Source organism: Trichosurus vulpecula, chromosome 9 (assembly GCF_011100635.1).
Source record: "Trichosurus vulpecula isolate mTriVul1 chromosome 9, mTriVul1.pri, whole genome shotgun sequence".
Taxonomy (NCBI): Eukaryota; Metazoa; Chordata; class Mammalia; order Diprotodontia; family Phalangeridae; genus Trichosurus; species Trichosurus vulpecula.
The window spans coordinates 82,650,048-82,668,454 of record NC_050581.1 but is presented as its reverse complement, the minus strand read 5'-3'; the positions used below and the strand labels follow the sequence as shown (position 1 = coordinate 82,668,454).

Genomic DNA, 18,407 nt, shown 5'->3' with positions numbered 1-18,407 from the left:
GATTTGCGTTTTAGGAAAATCACTTTAGTGGCTGAATATCAGTAAGCCTCTACTTGGGCCTGTATTTTTGCTTGAATTCCCTGTATTACTATTTTTATTGCACTAAACTCTGTAAAGAATATGTTTTAATATTTGTTTTTTTATATTTACTTAAAATTTCTCTGTATCCTAGCACATGGTCTGTTTTTATAAAGGTACCATGTAGTATCAAGATATAGTTATATTGTTTAATGTTCCCATTCAGAAGATGTTGTCTTTCAAATCTAACTTCTCTAACAGTTTGTTCAGTTCTCTATTTTCCTTTCTGCTTTTCTTTTTTGTCCTTTTCTTTCTCTTAGATTTATCTACCTCTGAAAGAAGGCTTAATGTCCCCTACAATAACTGTTACTCTGTCTTTTTGCAATTCAGTTAACTTATCCCCTGTGAATTTAGATACTTTGCCATTAGGTTCATACACACTTAATAATGATATTGTTTCATCGTCAATGGTATCGTTAAGCATAATTTAGATCCCCTGCTTATCTCCCGAGACTGTAAATGCTTATTTTTGCTTTGTTTGATAGCATGATTGTAACTTTTGCTCTTTTGGGAATCTCCTCGTACACAGTAAATATTACTCTAGCTTCTCATTTTTTATTATATGTCCTAATTTTTAGGATAGTTTCTTATATGCCTATCAAATTATTGCATTTTGTTTTCTTAACCATTTTCTTTAATTTTACTGGATTATTTGATCCCATGACTTCAGTTATAATGTCCACAGAGAAGCCTACAAGAGCTATATATTCAGTTCTAGTTTTTCTAGTGTTTCCTGAGCTCCAGTTCTTCACCTCTAACTCTCTACTGGACATTTTAATCTGGATATCCTGAAGGGATATCAAATTAAACATGTCCAAAACATAACTCATTGTTTCTCCCCCAAACCCATCCTTTTCTGTATTTCTATTCTTCTGTTCTATCCTTCCAGATTACAGAGTTTCCTAACCTCCAAGTCATCCTTGAGAGCTTAACCTTTTACCCCTCATATCTGAACTCTTGCCAAGTCTTGTCAGTTCTTCTTCTGCAACCTTTTTATTATCTCTCGCTTTGTCTCTACTCACAAGGCTACCACCCTAGTTCAGGGCTGTTATCATTGCAATAGTCTGCTAATTTGTCTCTGATGAAAAGAAGGCTGTGATATATCTTATGAGGAAAAAAAATATTATATATATATATGTATGTATGTATATATATATATATATATGTTAGATAAGCTTCATTCAGGCATGAGTTAACAAATCAACAACTTGGTATATCTAGAACAAGGAAGAGGAAATTCAAATATTGTACATGAGGATACTCTGGAAAGTGTTAAAGTAAATGTCGCTAGAGGTTCATAGTGAAGAAATTAACTTGATTCTACATCTTATAATTGATGCTATTCTGTATTACTGTCCCATTTTATATGATTGCTTAAGACACATTTCATTGTTTCTTTGCTCATGAGCTAAGTTTAGAAGTTCATTTCTCTTGCTAATCACTGTTTTATTTGTAGTTGGACAGCAGCGAGTCTGGTCTATTATCTTTGCACCACCAAGCTATCCTTCAAGGATGTCTGGTTTGTTATCCAAAGAAGTCTGGTCCACTATCTCTAACCTTGAGGAGAACTTAAACAATGAACATTTCTTCATCACAGGAGGGAAAGAGGGGATTGCTGCTAGCCTCTCGTTCCCAGTTTCTAACCAATTGTGTTGTAATGATGTCCTCACTCTCATGACGCTGCCAGCCCTATCACCAATTGTATTATTTCCCTCGCCTACTCAGTTTTTTTCTTTGTTCTATGCTTATAAAAAGACACTATGCCTCCTCTCATTGGCGAATTTTTATCAGTTATTTACCAAATTTTTGGATAGCACACATCGTTGCCAATCTGTACTACTCAAGTCCTTATCTAATTACGGAATAATGGTTTACATAACAACTGCTCTGTGACAAAATGGAGGCTTAAAACAAAACATAGTTGTTCATCCTAAATTAACATAATCCTACTGTAGGATTGGAAAATAAAAGATAGTATAGTTTTGAACTAGTTAAAGATTCAGGGAGGAGAATATATTCAGAGCAGAAGCGCTAGACTGGTAAAGTACTGAGGAATGAGAGCATTGTAAGCCATGATGAGGATGAAAATAAATGTAGAAGGAATAAAATATAGAGAAAGGTAGAATGATAGAAAATTTTGATTGTATATTGGAATTTCAGAGTTCTCTATGGAAGTATTTCACTTGTGAGTATTGACTGTGATCATCCCTGTTTGTCTTTCTTTGTATTCCAAAACTTAAGTACATTTTTAGGCTTGCTTTGGTACATAGTAAGCACTTAACAAACTATTGTTTACTAACTGACTGACTTGCTGAAGTGCTGTAGGAATTGTGGAAATTAAGTAAATTGAAAAACTGGGATGTTAGCATATTTGAGGGAATAGTAACTAGCATGTTGCTGAGATGAACTGAAATACTGTGAGCTAGCTTTAGAACTCATTGAGAAAAGAAGAGGTTTTGCAGGGGAATAGTAGATAACAGCCACCTGGATCTAGATTGGGCAGTAAATTTGTATAGTCAAGTGTGAACCTCAGGGTAGGAGAGGTTGCTGAGTTATGGCTGCAGAGGAACAGTCTGCAAGTCGCAATGAGGGTGCAGGGAGGGAATCTGTGAGAATTCTGGATCTCTCTCAGGACCACCATGTCAGGTAGTAGGAGAGAAGGTCTGTTTAGTACTGGGAAGAATGGTCAGAGTGCAGTGTCATAATGGTGGAGCCAGTTCTCTGAGTGCCAGAAGGTGGAATGCCATTAGAAGAACAGGTCAGAAATGAAGGGAAATGTGTTCATCATAGAGTGGGATGGAGATGGAGGTGCTTTACATCCCAGCTGTGGGTGTTTCCTTCGTGTCACTTTACCTTGTTCTGTGAGCAGACACTGTTGAGCCATTTCAATGGCCAGCTGCTTTGTACCTGTCGTGATCCTCATTATTCTTTTTCTCATTTAGGATATGTCAGAGAAGGATTCCTGACAGTGCAGCATGCTGTTGACAAAGCTATCATGAGGTACCATGCGCCAGAAGCTGCCAACAAGCTATTTGACAAAATCACCTTAACTCTGAGGAGGTTTCCTTACCCAGCTTTCATTAAGGATCCTTTCCTCAATGTTGTACAGTTCACGATGCCTCTGCTTCTTGTGCTGGCCTTTACTTTCACCGTACTGAACATCATCCGTATCATTGTGAATGAGAAGGAGAGAAAACTGAAGGTAACCTACCATACTTAAGATAGAAACCATCTGAGAGGTGCAAGGCGTTGTGGGGCTCAGAGAGATGGAACTTCTAATGAAAAATTAATATAATAGGCTTGAATCAGCCTACTTCTTCAACCAAGGGTCTGTTCAGCAACGAGAGTGAGGATTATTCATTGGAATTAGAAGGATGATGGTAATGTGATGTGTCAGTGTTGATATTATTACAATGCACTGCTTAGGTTTTCCTTAAGCGTAATCTTTATCTTGGAGTTAACTTCTCAAGAGTATTGCCCCTTGAGCTGAGAGCTAGCATTCTGATAAATCTCAATTATAATATATTTACCATCATTATTTATATGCACAAGAAAAACAGTCTTTGAGGGAAAAGATGTCATACTTCCCCCATTTTGTGTCAATCTTGACTTCCAGTCCTCTCCAACTTCACTGTTACCAACTCTTCCTCATTCAGGCTCCATTGACATCACTGCACCTAGCCATATGAGGCTTGTTGATCCCACCATCTATGTTGAACAAGATGTGAAAAATCCTATAGTTAAGCCAAAGCAAGATTGTAAATTTTCAATTTTGCCCAAACCCCTAGCAGCACAAATGTATAGAAACAAATGTGCTTACAAAAGGAAGATTTCTGATTTTGATTTTTTATTTTTAGGTGCCATAACTTATGAGGGTACCTACTACTGATTCTTTTTCCTCTCTTAAATCCAATATCAGTCCAATTAAAAAAAAGAATTGTCAAACTTCTATCCAATGTAGATTTGAGTTGGTATTATTTCCAGGTTTCATGAAATCGTGTCTTTTTGAGAATCTGCTTCTTACTCATCTTCAGAAGTGACCTTTTATATTAATTCATCAAATGTTTATTAAACTCCACTAAAAACAATGTATACTGAAGGAAATCAAAAGTGAAATGTAGCCCTAATTTTAAAGGAATTTGAGTAGTAGTGATGACCTGTATACATGCATAAATGTAATACAAAGTTTAAAATGATGAATATGTCAGAGGTGTTCTTTGAATTCACTTAAGGGAATGATCACTATTGGCTTTCAGCATGGGAGGTGGGGATAGGGAAGCCTTTCAAGCAGGAGGTGGCATATAAGCGTGGCCTCAGAAGATGAATGCCTAACTAAGGAGTTTGGACTTGAAGAGGTTATTTGTTTTGCCTTGTTTTTCTATGGTAATTGGATAGAGTCTATTTATAGTTTAAAAATGAAGCTTCTGTGCTCTGGGAAGGGCACTTTTATTTTACAACATGGACTAGCGTAACAGCACTGGGTTAGGAGGAGGGAAACTAGAGTTCTTATCTTGGATTTGCTACTGAGTAACTCTGAGCTTGGGTAAATTACTTAGATATTCTTTGCCTTAGTGATTCTGTCCAAAAGGCAGGACAATACCACTCTTGGAGTTGTTAGGATAATACAATATTTCATGTGTTTCAATCAGCAAAAACTTGCTTTTTCATCCTTCCACTCCCCCATACCCTAAAAATTCACAATTGAGAACAAAAGGAAAACAATCCATTACAAACATATATAGTCAATCAAAACATTTCCACATTGGCCATGTCAAAAAAAAAATTGTCTCATTCTTTACTTTGAGCTCTTCACCTGTCCATCTGGTAGCATGTTTTATCATTCATCTTCTAGACTCTAGTTGTTACACTGATAACAGCTCCCTGTTGTTTCAAAATTGTTTGCTTTTTTTTTTGCTTGTACTTTACTTTTTTCCTAGAATTTTTTTATTCATTAATTAATTTATTTTTAGTTTTCAACATTCACTTCCACAAGATTTTGAATTCCAAATTTTCTCCTCATCTCTCCCCTCCCCCCACTACAAGACAGGGTTCATTCTGATTACTCCTTCCCCCAATCTGCCCTCCCTTCTATCACATCCCGCCCATCCTCTTCCCCTCTGTTTTCTTGTAGGGCAAGATAGATTTCTGTACCCCATTGCCTGGATGTCTTATTTCCTAGCAGCATGTAAAAACAATTTTCAACATTCATTTTCAAAACTTTTAAGTTCCACATTCTCTCCCTTCCTGCCTTCCCACCCACACCCACTGAGAAGGCAAGGAATTCACTACATTCTATACATGTGTAGTCATGCAGGACACTTCCATAACAGTTATGTTGTGAAAGACGAATTGTTTGCTTTTTTACCATATTGTTGTCACTGCATAAATTTTTCTGCTGGTTCTCTTCACTTCACTCTGCATTGGTTCATACAAATCTTCCTAGATTTTTCTGAAATCTTCATAATTTTTGACAGCATAGTAGCATTCTATCACATTTTAAAAAGCTTTTATTGCTATCATCTGTTTCTTACATCACCTTAGTTATCCCAAGAATCTCCTACCTCCCCTTTTCAGAGAGCCATCCCATGAAACAAATAGTATTTTAGAGAGGAAAAAAATCAGCACAATTGAGCTATGCATTGAAAAATCTCCTGAACATGTGAAGTGTATAACATTCATGGACCTCCCACCCCCATTCAGGGATGGGTTGGAGGTGTCCTCTCATATCTCCTCATTCAAGTCCTGCTTGATCTTTATAATTTTGTTACATTTTTGATTTTTTGGTATGTAGTTGTTTTCCCCATTTACACTGTTGCATTACACTGTATATTGTTTCTTGGTTCTGCTTACTTCACTCTGTATCAGTTTCTATAGATCTTTCCATGTTTCTCTATATTCATCACATTTTTTATAGCACAGTAATATTCCATTATATTTATGTACCATGATTTATTTAGCCATTCCCCAATTGATGGGCATCTGCTTTATTTCCAATTCTTTGCTATCACAAAAAGTGCTGCTATAAATATTTTGGTGTATATGTAGTCTTTCTTCTTATTGATGACTCCTTGGAGTATAAAGCCTATAATGGAGTATCTGGTTCAAAGGGTATGGACATTTTAGTCACTTTAGTTGTATAATTCAAAATTGCCTTCCAAAATGGTGGTACTATTCCACAACTCTACCAACAATGGATTGGTGTGCCTATTACTCCATAATCTCCCCCCCCCCAACATTGTCTATTGCCATTTTTTGGTAATTTTTCCAAATTGTAAGGTGAAACCTCAGCATTATTTCGATTTGCATTCCTCTTATTATCAGTGATGTAGAGCATTCTTTTTAAAATTAATTTATTTAATTTTGTTTTCAATATTCACTTCCATAAGCTTTTGAGTTTTAAATTTTTCCCTCTCTTTCCTTCACCCCCTCCCCAAGATGGCATGCAATCTGATAAAGGCTCTACATGTACATTCTTATTAAATATATTTTCACATTAGTCGTGTTGTAAAGAAGTAGTAGAATGAATGGGAGAAACCATAAGAAAGAAAAAAAAAACAAAAAAAACAGAAAGAGAGAGAACAAATAGTATGCTTCTGTCTGTATTCGGACTCCATAGTTCTCTGGATGTGGATAGCATTTTCCATCATGAGTCTTTTGGAGTTGTCTTAGATCCTTGTATTGCTGAGAAGAGGTAAGTCTACCAAAGTTAGTCATTGCACATAGTGTGGCAGGTTACTCTGTACAATGTTCTCTTGTTTTTGCTCATTTCACTCAGCATCAGTTCATATAAGTCTTTCCAGATTTTTCTGAAATCCGCCTGCTCATCATTTCTTATAGCACAGTAGTATTGATGTGGAATACTCTTTAATGTGGTTGTGAATACTTTACAATTCTTCTTTTGAGAACTGTTTGTTCATATCTTTTGAACGCTTACCTATTGGAGACTGTTAGTCACATTCTTCTCCATTCCCCTGTTCCCCTACCACTCTTTCATATACCCTCCCATGGTGTAATGTAACTCCACCAAAAAACACTGATTCACTGCAATGTTACCTGGTTCTGTCCATAATATTCCCTTCCCTCCTCTTCATTGCTACTTCTACCAGATTTCTGCTTTCACCTTTTTCTGCTGGTCTTTTCATTAAGGATGTTTGGAAGCCCTCAACTTCATGAAAGGATTGTTTTTTCCCTTGTAGAAATACTTAGTTTTTCAAAAAAAAAAAAAAGAAATAGTTTTTCAGGGTAAGTTATTCTTGACTGTAAGTCGATATTGTTTGCCTTCTGGACTATTGTTCTGGTCTTTCGTAGTGGTGGCTGCTAAATCATGTGTAATCTTGATTGTGGCTTCTCAATACTTGAATTTTTTTTTCTTTCTTAGTGCTCACAGTATTTGATGTGGAAGCTCTGGATTTTGTCTGTAATGTTCCTGGGAGTTTTTATTTTGGAGTTTCTTTCAGGAGGTGGCTAGTGGATTCTTTATATTTCTCTTTGTCTCTCTGGTACTAACAGGTCTGAATAGTTTTCTTTTATGATTTCTAGATATATGATGTCTAGGTTTTGGGGGGGACAGTGAGTCATAGTGTTTAGATATTCCAGTGAGTCTTAAACTTTTCTCCTTGATCTGTTTCCCATGTCAGTTGTTTTTGCTATGAGAAACTTTAAATTTTCTTCAGTATTTTTAGTGTTATGACTTTTAAATATATTTTGTGTTGCCTTATGTAGTCATTGTCTTCTCTGATTCTTTCTAATTTTCAGGGAATTTGTTGCTTAATCAAGGTTTTGTGTGTCTTGTGCCAAGCTGTTAATTCCCTTTTCAGTTCTTTTTTGCATAGTTCTTCTTTTTTCCCATTTTTTCCATTCCTCTACCCCAAGCTCTCTCATTTGATTTTTTAAAATATTTTAAGGCTTAAAAAATCCTCTTGCTTCGTTTCTTTCTGGAATTCTAGTTAAATTTGTGGCCAGGCTATATTTTTTCTGAGGCTTTGCTCATGGATATTTTGGAGTAATTTTCTTCTGGTTTTATGACTTGAGTTTCCCCTGCCACCGTAATAGGTTTTTATGGTAGGATTCTTTTTTTTTTGTTTTCCTGTTCTTCCAGTCTACTTCCTGGCTTTGGACCTGATGTTAAGATCGGGCTCTTCCCTGCTTCTGGGAGGAAGGTCTGGGCCAGTTCTGTTTCTGCTTTCTTGAGAGTATTGAGTGTTGTGTTATTCCAGGATCTCAGGGACAAGCTGGAGATCTTCAGACTTTCAGTAGTCCCAGTTATCTGATCCAGGGAAAAATCTGTTTGCTGTTTTCCTAGTCTGAGCTCTACAAACTCCTGACCAGGGTTTGGATATAAGCAACAGAAAGCTACCTCTAGAAAAAGCTTTTGAAAAAATACAGCACCTATTCCTGTGAAAAACATTCGAGAGCATAGGAATAAATGGAGCTTTCCTTAGAATGATAAGTAGTATCTATCTAAAGCCATTAGCAAGCTTGATATATAATGGGGATAAGCTAAAAGTCTTCCCAATAAAATCAGGAGTGAAGCAAGGATGCCCATTATCACCACTGTTATTCAAAATTGTACTAGAAATGTTAGCTATAACAATAAGAGAAGAAAATAAATTGAAGGAATTAGAATAGGCAATGAGGAAACAAAATTATCACTCTTTTCAGATGGTATACTTAGAGAGTCAATTAAAAAGCTAGTTGAAATAATTAAAAACTTTAGCAGAGCTGCAGGATATAAAATAAACTCATATAAATCATCAGCATTTCTGTATATTACCAACAAAGTCCAGCAGCAAGAGATAGAGACAGAGAAATTCTATTTAAAATAACTGTAGACAATATGAAATACTTGGAAGTCTACCTACCAAAACAAACCCAGGAACTACATGAACACAATTATGAAACATTTTTACACAAATAAAGTCATGTGCAAACAATTGGAAAAATATTAATTGCTGATGGGTAGCCCATGCCAATATAATAAAAATGACAGTCCTACCTAAATTTATTTATTCAGTGCCATGCCACTCAAACTACCAAAAATTATTTTATAGAGCTAGAAAAAATCCTAACCAAATTCATCCGGAAGAACAAAAAATCAAGAATATCACAAGAATTAATGGAAACAAATACAAAGGAAGGTGGCCAAGTAGTACCAGATCTCAAACTGTATTATAAAGTAGTAATCATTAGAACTATCTGACACTGGCTAAGAAGTAGAATGGTAGATCAGTGGAATAGATTAGGTACCTAAGACTCAGTAGTAAATGACCATAGTAGTCTAGCGTTTGATAAGCCTAAAGACCCCAATTTTGGGACAAGAACTTACTATTTGACAAAATCTGCTGGGAAAACTGGAAAATAGTAGGCAGAAACTAGGTATAGACCACAAGTTGTATACCAAGATAAGGTCAAAATGGGTACATGATTTAAACCTAAAAGATACCATAAGCAAATCAGGAGAGCAAGGAATAGTTTATCTGTCAGATCAATGGAGAAGGAAAGAATTTAGGACCACAGAAAGTATAGACAGCATTACAAAATATAAAATAGATAATTTTGACTATATAAAATTAAAAAGTTTTTGCACAAACAAAACCAATGAAACCAAGGTGAGAAGGAAAGCAGAAAGCTAGGAAACAATTTTTAAAGCTAGTATCTGATAAAGGCCTCATTTCTCAAATATAGAGAACTGATTCAAATTTATAAGAATACAAGTCATTCACCAATTGATAAATGGTCAAATGATATAAACAGGCAGTTTTCAAATGAAGAAATCAAAGCTATCTATAGTCATATGAAAAAATTCTCTAAATCACTATTGATAAGAGAAATGCAAATTAAAACAACTCTGAGGTACCACCTCATACCTCTCAGATTGGCTGATATGACAGAAAAGGAAAATAATAAATGTTAGAGAGGATGTGGGAAAATTGAGACACTAAAGCACTTTTGGTGGAGTTGTGAACTGATCCAACCATTCTGGAGAGCAATTTGGAAATAATCAAACTGTGCGTACTCTGTAATCCAGCAATACTACAACTAGGTCTGTATCTCAAAAGAGATTTAAATAACAAAATGGGGGTGGTGGAGAAGGACCAATTTGGACAAAAATGTGTATAGCTCCTCTTTTTGTAATGGCAGAGAACTGGAAATTGAGGGGATGTCCATCAATTGGGGAATGGCTCAACAAGTTGGAATATATCATTGTAGTGGAACACTATTTTGCTATAACAAATGATGAGAAGGCTGATTCAAGAAAAACCTGCAAAGACTGACACAAACTGATGCTGAGTGAAGTGAACAGAACCAGGAGAACACTATATACAATAACAGTAGCATTTGTGTGATGATCAACTGTGATTGACTTACTTATTCTCAGTAATACAATGGTCCAGGACAGTTCGAAAGGACTCATGATGCAAAATGCTATCCACTTCCAGAGAAATAACTTATGGAGTCTGAATGTATATTGAAACTTAACTATTTTTCACTTTCTTTTTTTGTGTGTTTTTTTTCCTTTGGGTCTGTGTCTTCTTTCATAACATGACTAATATGGAAATATTCTTTGCATTATTACACATTTATAACCTATATCAAATTGCTTAGCATCCCAAGAAAGACATAGGTGAGGGAGGGAAGGAGAAAATTTGGGAACTCAAAATTTAAGAAAGTGTTCAAAATTGTCTATATATGTAATTGGGGAAAAAATAAAATATTATTTCAAAAAGAAGGAAAGAAAGAAACTACTGCTGGACTCTGCCCCCATTAGCCAACTGAAAAGATCTTTTTGTTTAGAGTGGCAGAAGTATAGTCTTCCCTTTGGTCTGGGGTTCCTGCTATGCTTATTCTTATGAAAACTGGGTTAAATCCAGGAACCAAGACCCTGTTCTGCTCTTTCACTTTGAGTCACACAGCTGTAGCTTGCTTCTGAACTTCCTCCTTCTGGGTATACCACCCAGTGCCTCCCTACTAGAAAAAGCCACCCCTGTGCATAGGTCCTCAATTGGCCATGGATCTGTGACCCTGAATTGAGTAGTGAGTAGTAAAGATGCCAGTCCTTACCTGTCCTTGTCACAGTGCCCTGATATGTTTCTGGAGTGTAGTGGGGGTATGAGTTTGGGTGGGCCTCTTGCTCTGTTACACAGCCTCTCTCTCTTTGTGTGCTAGAGTCTTCCTCTGATAGTATGCCTCTTGGCTTTATCCAAGGATCTTGTATCCCAAGATCTACAGACCTCTCAAATGTCTCTCTATATTTCCCTATGCTGAGCTAGGTTGAACAGATGATTCACTATGATTTTTTTCTGAATTTCCCCATTAGGATTTAGAATGGTACATTTTCTGTATTTGTTCAGAGGAGTTTGTGGAGGGATACTCGGCTGTACTGCCTCTTACTACTTTGCCATTTTAGCCTTGTCTTCCAGTTCTTTTTTTAAATAAGTTTTTATTGCTAACTTTTGTTTTTACATTGCTTAAATTTCCCTCTATAGTCTTCCCTCATACAATATAAATTAATAGCATCTCAGATTTGGAAAGCACCACTATGCTGTAGTAATTTTTCTTTCATAAACTGAAAGGGAAATTTTAAAGACAAGAATGCCATGTACTATACCCAACCTAGCTACAACATAATTCTTGGAAAACATGGTGCCAATCAATGGAACATTTATTAAGCACACTACTATGTGCCCGGAACTATGCTGGGCGCTGAGGATACAAAGTCAAAAGTAAAACAGTCTCTTCCCTCAATAAATTCACATTCTATTAGAGGAGACAGCATGTACATATAAATGTATACTTGATTTTCCATCTCCTGTCTTGGTGTCCAACTGGTAGTGCCTCCCCTTCCAAATTATCTTGCAATTATTTTGTAGATACTTTGAACATACACATATACATATACATAAGTATACATATGTACGTATACATACATATATGTACATGTATATGTTGTCTCCTTCAACAGAATGTGGGCTTCTTAAGGTGAGGGATCATTTCACCTTTGTCTTTGTATCTTCTAGCATCTAGCATAGTGCCTGGCACATAGTAGGTGCTTAATAAATGCTAATGGATTGATTGGATCTACACTTTTAAGAATTGTGTTCTAAGCTAGGTTGTAGTGAATAGTATGTGCATGGCTTTAATATTTCCCTTTTAGCTCTTAGAAGGTGAACTACTACAACATAAGACTCAGATGATAGTGTAGTGTAGTTTTTTTTTAAGTACTAGATTTGCAGTTAGGGAAGCTGAATTTAAATCCTGTCTCTGGCATTTAGAACCTGTATAATCTTAGAAAAGTACCTTAATCTCTCTGTAGGTCCCAGTTTACTCTTCTGTAAAATGAGAGGGCTGGATGAAATGAATTCTAAGGTATTTCTTATTTTTAAATCCCATGATCCTTATTTGTATTTAATTTGTTTTACCAAAACCAAGAGTATTTTTTTTTCTTTCTTCCCTCCATATGCCGAAATATTCCCACAGGTCCTCAGAAATAACTGAATGTAAATGAGAACCAAAAAGATCATCTGTCCAGTTGTTTAGAATTTTAGTTAGCAGTTTACTTTGCTGAAGTTTTACTGATGGTTTGCTTATTAGGTTAAATAACATTAAATTTCTTTTTTTCTCCTGACAGGAGTATATGCGAATGATGGGACTCAGCAACTGGCTACACTGGCTTACCTGGTTCCTTTTGTTTTTGGTCTTCTTCTTCATTACTGTCTTTTTGGTCACTGTTCTCTTTTGTATCAAGGCAAGTATTTGGTTATGTCCATTGTCTTTATCTATCTCTTAGGAGGGAAGTTTAATATATTTGATGTAGCTACTAGGCTAAAGTTAATGGATGAATGAAAATCATTTTTGTTTTCTTAAAAAACAATGCTTTACAACTTATTAGAGTCATAGATGGCCTTCATTCTTATTATAGATGCAAGTGGAGTTTAATTTTTTTTATTCAGTTTTAATTTCTGGATAGTGGTTATTAGTTGTAGTAGAATTGTTGTAATTTTGAAGAATATGTTTTATACTCCACGGCTCTCTGACTTCCTATAACAATATTTATATGTATGACCAAAATGTTTTTATTAATGTTTCTTAGGTGAAAGATGATACAGCAGTGCTTACCAAAAGTGACCCAGTTTTGATATTTTTCTTTTTGATGTGTTTTGCAACGGCTTCCATCTCCTTTGGCTTCATGGTCAGCACATTCTTTGGTAAAGGTAAGTACAGAAATCTTTCTTTGTCAAACCGGTCAGCAAAACAAAACAAAACGACTTATTGTTTGTTATAAACCAAATACCATGGATGCCATGAGAATAGTTTTATTCAAATACTTTATCACACCTATGCTTTTATCAGTTTGGATTGTCTTTTCCCAGGTCCTTCTCACAGCCTCTCCACAACTTAGTAGACAGTCTTGTGGTTGCTGTGCCAAAAGCAGTTCATGATCTATTGCCATCCCTCTGGGGATGTTTCCTCAAACTTAGCTATACTTTTTCTTAGATCATAAATGTACACTGCATTGTTTGGTCCGAAGCCTTTTGAGCTGGAACAGCTAAGTGCCTGGTTTAGCCTTGGAGACCCTGGGTCACTTCACTATGAGGAAGCATCTGACTAGGATTTTTAATCCTTTCAATGTTGGCAAAAATTAATTCCCATTTCCATTAGTGAGGTATAGTTCAATAATCTTTTTCCAATTTAAATATAAAAAACCAAAAACTCATACTTACTGCTGATCTTTCAACATTTCTCAAATTCATTTGAAGTTGGCATTCCAGTGTCTCTTCATATTTATATTCATATTCATTCAATAAATACTTGAGTTCCTGCTATGTACAGAGCATTTAACTAGACACTAAGGAAGAGTTGAAGTTAAATGAGACATGTTTCCTCATCTCATTGAACTTCTAGGTTAGTACTAAGACACAAACACAGATAACTGTAATGTATAATATCAAATTTTAAGTGCTTTCAAAAGTTACATACTGGAGAGTCAATGTAGCATAGCTGGCTTCTAACTTAGTAAAACTTAGGTTCATATTCTGCCTCTGTCACATCTTAGTTGTGTCACCCTGGGCAAGTAAATCACTTCGTCTCTTACTGCCCCAGAAAACTCTTTAAGATTATTAAGTCGTAGCACAGATCCTGAGCTACACTGGTAGACAGTTTCCTCATCAAGAATTCCCTATACCGTGTGACCTTGGGCAAGTCACTTAACCCCAATTGCCCTGCCAAAAAGCAAAAAAAAAAAAAAAAAAGAATTCCCTATACCAATGAAAGAAGGATCTCATCAAAAAATGTTACAAACCAATGCTAGATGAAACATTCCACATCTCTTCCCAGTTTTCCATTTCATAGTGATTTTACCCTATTATCACCGCAGTTTATGGCAACGGATTCTGTATGTCTTACCCTTACAAAAATGTGACACTGATATCCGCTAATGACAGCCAATAACAATTAGTTGTACCACTGGAAATTATTGTTATGCCAAACTATCATACAATAAATATGGCCACACACTATTAATAAGAAATTTCCAATCAAAATTACATCAAACCCATTATATCCAATTATATGTTGAATTCCATACTTCAGATAAATCTATGATATTCTCTGTTCAATTGCCTTGATTTTTGTGCCCAAAAAGTAGTCCAGCAATCACAAAATCCAGAAAACAATCAATTACAAATTGTTATACCTAATATTTATGCATACATAGACTCATTTTCCATTACTTTAGCATGATTTGAATTTCAGTGTCTTCTCTTTGTTGTCATAGAAATTGTTAGTAGTTATTCTTATCATAGATTGAGAAGGCTAAAATCGTTCTTGGATCCACATTAAATCATAATTTACCAATATGCTATTAAATAAGAGAGAAACTTTTTCAAAATCAAATCAACTCCTGGTATGTAAAAATACCCACATACATAGCATATATTCATATACCTGTCATACTATGTATATGTATATATACACATTTCCAAAAATAAATATATTCTTGTCTCATATACATATTTATAAACAAATTTTCAAATTAGGCACTAATTATGCTTTTTTAAAGCCATTAAATCTGGGACAAAGATCATTTTCAAATCATTCAAATTACAGTTGATCCACATTTTCACAGATTCCATATTTATTAATTCTTCTACTAACCAAAAGTTATTTGTATCCCCCCAAAACCAATATCTGACTCACTTCTAGCAAAAAAAATTTGAGTCACCTGATACACACATTTCTAGCAGAGTCAAACAAGGTGACACTCTGCTTTCTTGTTTCAGCTCTCATACAGTAAATAAATGTCCTTCTCACAGTCAATTTAGTGATACTGTGTGTGTGTTTTTTGTTAGTTTTTTCGCTTTTTAAAATGATGTCCAAGTATAGTGCTGAATTGCTATCCTGAACTAAAGAAGGCTGTGATGTACCTTATGGAGAAAATGCATGTTAAAAGCTTCATTCAGGCATGAGTGATAATGCTTTTGGCTGTGAGTACTTTGTTAATGAATCAACAATACAGTACATTAGAGAAAGGAAGAGGAAATTCACTGTTCTATGTAAGGCTGCTCTGGAAAGTGCTAAAGTAAATGTTGTGACCAGAGGCTTGGAGGAACCTAACCCTCCATTTCTCCTAGGAGCAAAGATTCAGTGTTTGTAGTGTCTTTATAGAACATAATTACCATGAATGAAGAGAACTGACAGCATTTATTTACTTGAAGGGAGATAAATAAGAGCTTTAGGCAAATATATTCACATTCAATTCAATTTATCAAACATGTATGAAGGACTTACTCTATGCTATGCTCTGTGCTATGTTGTGGAGATTCAAATTATAAACCAAACAGTCTATCCTCAATAAATATCACATACTTTTAGGAGTAGAATACTAACAACTTAGGGAATTGGAGAAGTCCTTTTGAAGTAGATGAATCTTGAGCTGAGCGGTAAAGTGAGGTAGGGGTTCCAGCAGGCAGAGATGAGGAAGAAGAGCAATCCAGACCTGGGGGGTGGCATATGCAGAGGAGTGGAGGCAGACAGTGAAATGTCATGCATGGAAGAAAACAAGCATTTATTAAGTGCCTACTATGTACTACTCACTGTGTTAAGCAAATATTTACAAATATTACAAATACTACCTTGTTTGATCTTCACAACTCTGGGAGGTAGGTACTATTATTTTATAGTTGAGGAAACTGGTACAGAGGTTAAGTGACTTGTCTCTAAGGTCACACAACTAGAAAGTGTTTGAGTCTGGATTTAAACTCAGGTTTTTCTGACTATGTATGGGTCCAATCCTCTATCAACCGTATCACCTAGCTTCCTTTATGGAATAGAGGGTATGTGAAAGAGAGTAATGTATAATTGACCTGGAAATGTAGCTGAAGCCAGAGTGCGAAGGGATTTAAATGTCAAATGGAGGAGTTTCTCATTTATCTTAGAGGCAGTAGAGAGTCTACTGAAGCACCTTGGGTAGGGAAGTGATGTGGTCAGACCTGTGCTTTAGGTATACCAGTGTGGCAGCTGTGTGGAGAATGGATTAGAGAGGTGTGAGAGGTTGGGTACAAGAAGATCCATACGGGAACAGCTGTCAAAGACATGGTAGTAGAGTCAATAATCAGTCTATTCGTAAGCATTTATTAAGTCCCTACTATTTGCCAGGTATTGTGCTACTCACTGGAAATACAAGGACAAAAAAATGAAACAATCTCTACTTTTAAGGAGCTTACGTTCTATTGGGGAAGACAATATAAATTTATAAGTATTTTCAGGATGAGTACAAAATAAAAACAAGATCATTGAATACAAGGTCATTAGGGAAGGCACTGTCAGTTGGGAGAGCCAGAAAGGTTCTGTGTACCAGCAATACTTGAGCTGTATCTTGAAGGAAGAGAGGAGGAATACTTAAGGAAAAGATGAGAGGAGAGTACCTGCCAGGCCTGAGAGATAACCAGCGCCAAGACACTAAGACTGAAGGTGGAATGTCATCTACGCAGAAGAGTAAGTAGAATGGTTTGACTAGAAGTTAAATTGCCAGGGAGAGTGCTAGATACACTAGCAGTGTGGGACCAGCAGTGGGGAACCTGTAGCCTCAAGGCCACACGTGCTTAATTCAAAGTGCTTAATTCAAACTTCATGGAACAAATCCCTTTAACTAAAGGATTTGTTCTGTAAAACTTGGACTCAGTCAAAAGGCCGTATGCAAAGACCTAGAAGGCCACATGTGGTCTCAGGGCTGCAGTTCCCCATCCAACTGTGTGGTACAGGAAGAAGAGTAATGTGTAAGAAGGCTGGATCAATAGATGGAGGCCAAATTATGGAAGACTTTAAATGCCAAACGTAAGAGTTTATATCTTGCCCTAAAAGCAGTAGGGAATCGCTAAAGTTTGTTTAATTGGGGTGGGGTGTCAATAAACACAGAAAGATTTATACTTAAGGAAAATTTTGTATAGAAGATGGACTAGAGTGGGCAGAGATTTGAGGAGGCCAGGTAGACAAATTAGTATGCCATTGCAGCAGTCCAGGTGAGAGATTATTAAGTTCCTGAACTAAGATTATAATTATGCAAATAGATAGAAGGGGTAGGATGTGGGGGAGGGAGGCAGTATTTGACAACTTACTATATATGTGGGATGAGTGAGAGTGAGGGGTCAAGGGCCCTAGTGTTGTGAGCCTGGGTAGTTGGAAAAATGGTAGTGCTTGCTCTCAACAGAAATAGGGACGTTCATAAGAGGAGTGGATTGGTGGGTTAGTTCTGTTTGGGTGTGCTGAATTTGAGGTGTCCTCGAGATGCCCAGTTTGAAATATGCAATAGTCAGGTAATGATGGGGAATTAGAGCTCAGAATAGAGATTGGGGCTGGATATATAGATCTGTGAGTCATTTGTATATGAGCGATAATTAAACCTATGGGTAATAAATTCACTAAGAGAGAGTATAGAGAAGAAAATAAGGCCCAGAATAGAACTTTGGAGTACACAAACAATTTGGCAGCATGTCATGGCTGAAGAGGGCAGCTAGGTGGCATAGTGAATAGAATGCTGGGCCTGGAGTCAGGAAGATTCATCTTTGTGCGTTCCCAGACACTTACTAGCTATGTGACTCTTGGCAAGTCACTTAACCCTGTTTGCCTCAGTTTCCTTATCAAAATAAGCTGGAGAAGGAAATCACAAGACACTCCAGAATCTTTGCCAAGAAAACCCTGAAATGGGGTCACAAAGATTCTTACATGAGTGAAAGTGACTGAATATGGATAGGATCCAGGAAAGGAGGCTTAGAGCAATCAGACAGACAGGAGGACAATCAGGAAAGAGTAGTTTCATGAAAACCCAGAATTGT

The 18,407-nt window shown here is 36.3% G+C and overlaps 1 protein-coding gene across 1 annotated transcript in view; it reads left to right on the top strand.

Annotated features, from left to right (window-relative positions):
- The window catches only part of LOC118831416 (ATP-binding cassette sub-family A member 3-like), a 183,452-nt gene that overhangs the window by 19,134 nt on the left and 145,911 nt on the right, over positions 1–18,407 (top strand). Inside the window, exons 6-8 of the mRNA XM_036738755.1 lie at positions 3,021–3,280; positions 12,707–12,823; positions 13,169–13,289. Coding sequence (XP_036594650.1) covers positions 3,021–3,280; positions 12,707–12,823; positions 13,169–13,289 — 498 coding nt within the window. The remainder of the gene's footprint in view (positions 1–3,020; positions 3,281–12,706; positions 12,824–13,168; positions 13,290–18,407) is intronic.